Here is an 8672-nt window from a genome sequence, read left to right as displayed (position 1 = left end):
TTTGCTCCTATTCAGAAGGAGAAAAAATATCAATCTTTTTTACTTGTTCAATGTTTGTTTACATTGTAGATTGTTGTATCCTTCAATAGATGTAGTCATACACTGACTCGTTTGACCTAATAGGAAAAAATGCAAAGAAAACCTGTAATTGAAAGAAAGAAAGAGAGAAAGAGAGAAAGAGAGAAAGAAAGAAAGGGCTTGAAACCGCAATAACCAAACCGCGGTATATCTTGGGAGCATTTCATTTGCAGTCATTCCATTTACTTGGCTGCAGTATCAACTTTCTACCAACAGAGGGCACAAACAGACAGGTAAACGATCATACGCTGAAATCCAATGGAGGTTTTTGAAAGCTGGAACTGTCCATGTGGATGGCCTGCTGCCTTAATGCTACCGACAGACCAAAAGTAGTTGGCCTATATAAATGGCGGAATAATTTATTTGCATTCAATTCCATTCTTTTTTTCTTTTTTTTATTGCATTGCACAATAGGTACATGCGCATGCGTACTCTAACCCACACCCCCAGCACACCAAAACAAATACTTATAATGTATATTATATTACTCTCGTAGAATGAACGAATTATGCTCACAAGATTAAATTTGCCAACGACTACTTTAGTGTCATATAAGGAAGTTTGTATTATTTTCAAGCTACTATAATGTTAACGCTAGCGAACCTTTTCTGTGATGCCAAACGTGTTTGTGCTGACATTGAATTGAGGTGAGTTTTCACTAACCTTGTCAATTTGACAATTGTTATGCAATTACGTTTGTTATAAACTATTGTTTTGCCAAATCTTTAAGCCTGTAATAATGTAACAATTCATTGTTGTGCTCGTGCATCAAGGTGAAGAAGAGACAGTTCCGCTTTTGACCGTGACGAAACAGTAAAAAAAAAAAAAAAAAGCAGAAGCGTTCGCTAATGAATTTGCGTGTAATGTGAAAGAAATGTGGGGGAAAAAAAATCAGTGAATGGCTTTTACAAGTTAAAAAGAGACGTAAGTTGTAAAATTAGTTTGGATGTAAAAAAATCCTAGCAAGGTTATTTTTTGTCATTGATAGTACATCCAAAAATGACAAGGTAATAATAACTTAAGTGATTTATCTTTTTTTTTGACTGACAGGAAGAGACCCGTTTTAAGAGTAATTTCAATGTAAAAAAAAAAGGCCGCTTTGTCAGCAGGGAAAAACCTGTGATGAATTTAACACTTCCTGAAACCCTTTTGCTATTGCACAAAGAAGGAAGACGAATCGAAAGTTGGGAGGAGAAATAACGAGAAGACAATAGCTGCACATACACATAACGAGGTACGTACAGTCCATTTGAAATTATAGGTTTTTTTTTGTGATTTCCTTTGAAAACATCAATAAACGTGTATGTGACAATACATTTGCAACATGGCAGCAAATTTCACGTTTGCGTTCATTTGGAACCTTTTTCTTTAATTTTTTTTTTTAGTATTTAGTTCACAGATTAAATGAAAAAAAATGACACTTTTTTCATGTAAAATTATTTTCCCCCTAAAAAGCTTATTTAAGCCTAAGAAATGTCAGGTTCACGTTGATATCCCACATGAACGTCTCTGTGTTTGTTTCTGTGTGAGACAATTAACATTTCTGCCCTTTAGGATGTTCTGTCGTGCATGGGCCGCGTTGCTCTTCCATGTGAACATCTACACAGGTATGAAAAGAAGCAGTCTGACTGGATGTTTATTTGGACAATGGCAAAAAAAAAAAATGTGATGTGCACTTGCAACAGCTGACCAGTGGGTGGCAGCATATAGGATGTCATACATCCACTCAGCACAATTTCAACTTTAAGAGTAGGTTTTATCGCTTTTTGTTGTTTTAAATTTATTCTGTGGTGTTATTTTGAAGCAGGCACATCACATAGCAACGACTTCTGCATGAATGACTTCTGCATCAACCTGAGCAAATCAGTGGTCGTGTCTGAGGTGGGACTCTGCGCCTACATCCCTTGCTCCTTCTCCGCCATGTCCTTCACGCCTCAGAGCATCGTCTGGTACAAGTGTCCCCCAAGCAAAAGCAGATGCGGCGACTCTGAGATTATTTTCCACTCCAAAAACGACGGCAAAATCCTAGATGACTTCCGGGGTCGAGTTTGGATGCTGGAGGCCAACGTGAGTCGCTGGGACTGCAGCATCGTGGTCAATGACCTCCGACCTTCAGACTCAGGAGCCTATCAGCTGAGAGTTAACGGGATGCTGTTGAACCAGGCTGAGGGATTTACCTTCAAGAAACGAGTGTTGGTCACCGTAAGACGTAAGACGCATGGCGAGTCTGTGCTAATTAAAGTTTACAATTAAAGTTTCATGAATGGTTGACTTATGTTAATTTAATTTCAACACAAGCTGTAGCAACACAGGTAGACAGACAATATAACTATTCAGACATTTTTTCTTTTCACTAAGCTGTGAAATATGTCTGTCTTTGTGTCTTTATTACACTGCCATCTGGTGGCCAAGATGTTCATACCGGAATGGTGGTGGTCTCATTTTAGCTCTCATGCAAAAGCCCAGCGTGTGGATCACCACGGCGACCGCCGGTCAAGCGGCCACTCTCAACTGCGTGGCCCCGGGTATGTGCTCTGGCTTCGTCCCTACCATCAGCTGGGCGTGGATGCTGGCGAGCGACAACGCCACTCGCTCCGTCATCGGTTTCCAAAGGGAGACTTATACGCCGTTCACTCTGAGATACACGTCAACCTTGACCTTCAACGCTACTGCTGAGCACCACGGCCGTGGCATTACCTGCAAAGTCTCCTATTGGGGAGTCAACGTGAGCACGGAGACGACGTTGACGCTGAATGTTACCTGTGAGTAGCACTCGCTGGCAACTTTGTGGAGTTTGCAATGCATTGTGGGAAACCTGCGTTTAGTCCCTTCATGCCATATCCTCATATGGGGTTTCAGTGACTCATTATAAACGTTCATAGTCATTACATTGCTTTTGTGGAAATTAAATCATCATATGGCATTAAAAATCATTACATCTGATATTCAGAAGCATGAAATCTTTTAATGTACTTGATGGAAAATATTTTACAACATTTTTACGAAAAATGTCTTTTCTTCATGTTTCAATTAATTTGCTCTTATTTTGAAAAGAAAAGAACGCTGTTTCTGTCACCACTATCTGACAGAAAATGAATGCCAGTGGCAGGAAAAAATCTCATTCGATCTTACATCAGTTATTTTTTTATAAAATTACCTTTTCTTGTAAAACTTATTCTTGGAAAAGTATGCCATATTCTTGTATGGTGTTTCTGCGTGTCATTAATAAGCATTCAAAGTTTTTGTATTGATTTTGTGAAAATAGAGGCCTTAAATGGCATTAAAAAGCATGATAGGCATTAAGAAATGTCATACATTATAATTATTACTTCAAAATATTATTTGTTACATGTTCAATTTAATTTGCTCTTATTTTTAAAAGAAATCAATACTGTTCCTGTCATCAGCCTCAAATGAATTGCTAATGCCACTTAGTGGCAGGAAAATTGATTTAAAACACAATTTAGAACACAATTTATTTAAAACTATAAAAAAAAAAAAAAATCAACGACTATGCCCGGGTTCCGAACCACAACCATGCGGTCTTCCACTGTATTTGACCTTTTTATTGTTTCCAAAATAATCATGGCTTTGATGGCCTGATTGGATCACATGAACTTGAAACGATATACGTGTGTTTTCCTCCCAGATGAAAAGCCTTTGTCTATCTCCGGACGGACGACTCTGAAGAAAGGTGACACCTTGACTCTTTTGTGCAACGCTGAGAGTTTCCCACCCTCTCACGTCACGTGGAACCTTCCCTACCCCGACGGCGCAAACGTGGAACGGGGATCACAGCTGAACCTAACCGGAGCTATCGCCTCACTCATCATCCCGAATGTGACGGCGGCCCACTCCGGACGCTACCAGTGCGCAGCGACCCACCGTACGGCGCATGTGGACGTGATGGTGACATGTGAGCACAGCGATGCCACGCTTATTTGCTATCACGCAGCACCGTATTTTGGGGCTCTGGAAAGATCAGTCAAAATGCTCTGAAACGCCATGCAATGGGTTTCAGGATAATGTGGTTAATAGAGTTTCAAGTGATCATAGTCTAGAAAGAAAGAATAGAATAGAAAGAAAACTGGAAAACATGCAGGATGGAGGACTGGAATTTGACACCTATGGTTTAAACAAAGGATGTGTGATTACCGATACCGGGGGTCGATCCAAGCCGCATTTGGAATACTCAACCATCATGGTGGCCGATACCAATGGCGCGAATGGCTAACAGAACGTCTTTCAAAATAAACTGCATCCATGTGAATTCGTCTGATGTACCCATTAATATCTAATTTCTTTAAATGGATGTATGTTTATAAGTTTTACCTTGATGGCTAGTGTGCATTAATAATGCGCATCTTCGTTTCTTTGCGAACTCATTTGGGGTGGTGTGATGACTTTCTCTATTTCGGTATTTGATGTCTATACTAATTTTTCGCGTTTACCTACTTTCATTGAGAAAACTATAATATTAATTATCATAATCATAAAATATTGCGGGTGGAGCAGTGGTTGGCACGTTCGCTTCACAAAGGACCCGAGATTAAATTCAGCTTGCTTCGGTCTTCTGGTGTGGAGTTTGCATGTTCTCCCCGAGCCTGTGTGAGTTCCCCCCGGGCACTCCGGCTTCCTCCCACACTCAAAAAAACATGCCTGACAGGTGTCTTGGACACAGTAAATAGTCCTAAGGTGTGATTGGGCGCCTTAATGGTTGTTTTGTCTCTGTGTGCTAATGCTACAGTACTAATGCTATCGGTAATTTGGTATCAGTATTAATGAGAGCTCAAAAAATGCTTACTCAAATTAGTAAAAAGTAAATAAGTCCAAAAATCAAACATCCCTAGTTTAAACAATTGATGCAGTCGATTGCAAATATTTTTAGAAGGGTTTTCAATAACTTGCTTTTTTTTTCCCACTATTTGTCGCATACTCTAGCACCACATTGTCACATGCTAATTTTGCACTTCTGCAGGGTTTGCTGGAATCCTCAACGGGTCCAGATGTTCGCTGCGGGGGTCGATGTTAACCTGCGTGTGTATCAGCAGCGGGGTTCCGCCACCCGCCATTACATGGCCGTTGCTTGCAAACAGGATGGTCTGCAGTACCGTCACCGCCATGTCCGACGACAGCGTAAACAGCAGCGTCACGCTCATCGTTGACAATCTTGACATCTCTGCTGTGGAATGTGTCAGCATGCATAAACACGGCGAGGACCGGAAAACAATTAACGTTCAAAAAACATTCCAGCAAGAAGGTAAGAGTGATTTTATTTTTATTTTTAAGGCGCAGATATTGGCATCAACTCTTAGTGACTTGCTTTTTGAAAAATATACCAGTACTGTACTTATCTTAGAACATTTTTTATAGGAAAATTCCAATTTAGTCCATGAAAATTTTGCTTTGTGAATTACAAACTGGGTGGATTAGTGGTTAGCATGTCTGCCTCACAGTTCAGGGACCGAAGTTCAAATCCACCTCGCTCTGGCCTTCCTGTGTGGAGTTTGCATGTTCTCCCCAAGCCTGCGTGGGTTCTCTCTGGGTATTCCAGTTTCCTCTCACATTCCAAAAACATGCATGGCAGCTGAATTGGATACTCGAAATTGTCCTTAGGTGTCATTGGGTGCGTGATTGTTTGTCTATGTTTACCCTGTAATTGGCTGGCAACTAGTTTGGGGTGTCCCCTGCCTTCTGCCCATAGACAGGTAGGATTTGCACCAGCAAGCCTATTGAGGATAGGACCCTCATGAGGATAAGCAACTAAAAATGGATGGGTGGAATTACAGACTTATCCTGTAAAAGCAGAACTTGTAAGCTGATGAATTCATGAATAAAATCCTGACATTTTTATAAAATTCCAAATTGTTCATGTCAACTCTGAGTTATGTTCTGAAATATATTTTTTACAATACAGCAATCCCTAATTTTTCCCTAATTTAATGGGAACAATTTATTACAAAAGTAATCTAGGTAAGAGACAGCAGTGCTACTCTTTCCTGTTCTCCCTTCGCGGCTATCTAAAAGCGTATGTTGAGTTTCATAAGGCATGCGGGCACTCCTACAAGACACGTGATTTGCTCTCCGCGCGACCATTGATCAATGAGGACATGAGTACATACAACTCCGGGGCGGGAGTAGATTACAACTCCATTCAAGTGTAAAATCTGATTGTTATCATGTTTGGTCTGCTACAGGCCTTGCTCTAATTAGACCTTCAGGCACCACTAATATAACCGCGGCTCTCCGTGAGACTACAGCCAAAGGGATGGGAAGGGAAGGTGTAACAGTGCAGTTACTGTATAAGGTTAATAATTTAAGATTTATGTAATTATTAAACTTCACAGACCGTCTCTCAAAAATAAAAAAAGAGGGCACATTAGGTGAAGAGTGAAGTAGTGAGGGATCACCGTATTGCGACTCTCGTAGTAACAGTTGTTTTTCTTTTAAAAACAATCTCTTTGATTCAGACCAAGAAATGAACAAGATTGTAACCATGCTTCGTCCGGACGTTTTCATCGCATTTTTAAGTGGCGCACTTCTGTCTGCAATCTTGTGCTGGATGTCCAGGGCATGTTGCAGGTACGCCAGCTTCTTCTTTTCTTCATTTACCGCACCACTCATATTCAACACATCATAATATGTGTCTGCATGTGTACATCCAGGAAAGCAAAGAACAACCCAGGACGCCAGGATCTGGAGCTGTTGGCCACGCAAGATGACCCACAAGTATTCATTAACCATCTAAGGCCGTCTTTCTTTTTTTTTTTCACTTTTTACCTAAATCAAATTCTAATCATTAGATTTTTAGACTGTTCATAACTATCATGCAAATGTAGAAAGAAATTTACCCTGCACAAAATCGAAAAATCAGCAAGCTAGTGTAAACTCCTAATGTTAGCGGCTAGCTAATCAACTTTCCATCATCACCAGAGGTTTACGCAAGATAGCCTCAAATTTCAAAACAATTTTAACCATATCAAACTGTTTTTTTGTTTTAGAAAAAACTTTTCATATCGATCATATAACTGTCAAAAAAAGAGTGTTAGCTCTACAGGGGGAACAAAATTTCATGGTCGATTTCGGTCGAGAAAACTTTTTTATTTTTACAAAGTGTCTTCTTTTTAATTCTGAATATGGTCTTTTTCATTATTATTTTTTTAGTGTTATAGAAAATAACATAATAAAATTGCTAGTAACTCAGATTCAAAATGCAGTCAACGGGCAAGAATTTCTTTGTTTTGTTTTGCAGCATGTGGATGAAATCTATAAAATTAAAAAGAAAAATGCCACTTTATACCATGATACAGAACTATTTTTTTCAGCTGTGTCAGAAATACTCATATCTAGCATTTTAATATCAGTTGATGACCAGGTACATCAGTTAGCCAGTCTAAGTAGCTGCTAATGTTAACTGCTAGCATTAGCTTGAGGTGCTAACCCTCAAAATATTTCGAAACGTTCTTCTTTTAAAGAGCTTGACATTGATCTGCTTCCCAGGCAGAAGCTACATAAGCTAGCCGCTACATACTGCTGCTTTTGAAGTTGTCGTTCTCTCTGATCAGGAATGCAGCCTCAAATGCCAAGATGTGACCAAAGCGGACGTGGAGTATGCCAGCATCAACTTCTCCGCCTTGAGAAGAAACAACGCCAGGGAGGTGAGGACCGTTCACCAGGCCACGGAGTACGCCGAAATCAAGACAAAGGGAGACGGCGAACCATCAATAGAGCATCACGACGATAAGGATGAAGATGGAATTACACTGGCGAGTAGGAAACATTGCAACAATGATAAGGGAGCAAAGGAAGAGGAAGAGGAGGCCTTGTACTCAAACGTAAAGGACGCTATGATGTCATGAAGGGTCAACCTGAATGTTAGATATTTTTACTACTGTGATTTAGCCACAAAACAAACCACTCACAGGAACTTAAAGATTTTTTTATTGAGAATATTCATGTATAATTAAGGCAATGGGGAGATGACAGTGACACCTTAACCAAATTTCTAAATATTTTCATTTTATAAACCTGCCAACATTGTAAATGCTAATTATATTCACATGTACATGCACCTTTACTGTCAGGGAACATATTAATCTTCCTTGGACAGCCATATACTTATACAAAACAAAACATAAAAACTGAGGAAATGATTTACATTAAATAGAATTTCAGGATTAGCGGCACAGATGATATGTGAATGGATGTTTCACCCTTGTTTGAAATATATTATGAATACAAACAGTTGGTTTTCAAAATTAATAAACAAGCATCGAATTATGGATCCTATATTAAAATATTTTAAAAAATTCCATTTTTGGTTTTCTTGTGATAAATGTTTTTGAGATGTGTTAAAATATTCAAAGGGATCCTTTAAAATCTTGTGATTTGGTCTATCAATAATATATTTTAATCTTCAGTTCATGATCATTGGTTTATACAACATAACAAGCATATTTTATGATTCGGATTTTTCAAATGTTTCTAATGGCCCGAATGAGATTTTGCAGGTGTACCCCGTGAAGTGTCCGCTGAACATCCGACTCGAGGCCGTGCTGCTCAGTCACAGGTAGACATAATAAATTTACTATTCA

The 8672-nt window shown here is 39.3% G+C and overlaps 1 protein-coding gene across 1 annotated transcript in view; it reads left to right on the top strand.

Moving 5' to 3' along the window:
* The first annotated feature begins 240 nt into the window (after window positions 1–240).
* Window positions 241–8672, top strand: part of LOC148426273 (sialic acid-binding Ig-like lectin 14) — a 32497-nt gene continuing 24065 nt past the window's right edge. The window contains exons 1-10 of the mRNA XM_088409470.1: window positions 241–725; window positions 1185–1312; window positions 1633–1685; window positions 1883–2287; window positions 2526–2840; window positions 3728–3994; window positions 5057–5338; window positions 6549–6660; window positions 6744–6807; window positions 7644–8647. Of these exons, the coding sequence (XP_088265596.1) occupies window positions 1634–1685; window positions 1883–2287; window positions 2526–2840; window positions 3728–3994; window positions 5057–5338; window positions 6549–6660; window positions 6744–6807; window positions 7644–7937 (1791 nt within the window). The 5' untranslated portion in view covers window positions 241–725; window positions 1185–1312; window position 1633 and the 3' untranslated portion in view covers window positions 7938–8647. The remainder of the gene's footprint in view (window positions 726–1184; window positions 1313–1632; window positions 1686–1882; window positions 2288–2525; window positions 2841–3727; window positions 3995–5056; window positions 5339–6548; window positions 6661–6743; window positions 6808–7643; window positions 8648–8672) is intronic.

Source organism: Hippichthys cyanospilos, chromosome 3 (genome assembly GCF_059441005.1).
Source record: "Hippichthys cyanospilos isolate Australia breed blue-spotted pipefish chromosome 3, RoL_Hcya_1.0, whole genome shotgun sequence".
NCBI lineage: Eukaryota > Metazoa > Chordata > Actinopteri > Syngnathiformes > Syngnathidae > Hippichthys > Hippichthys cyanospilos.
This window is presented reverse-complemented; position numbering and strand designations above follow the sequence as displayed.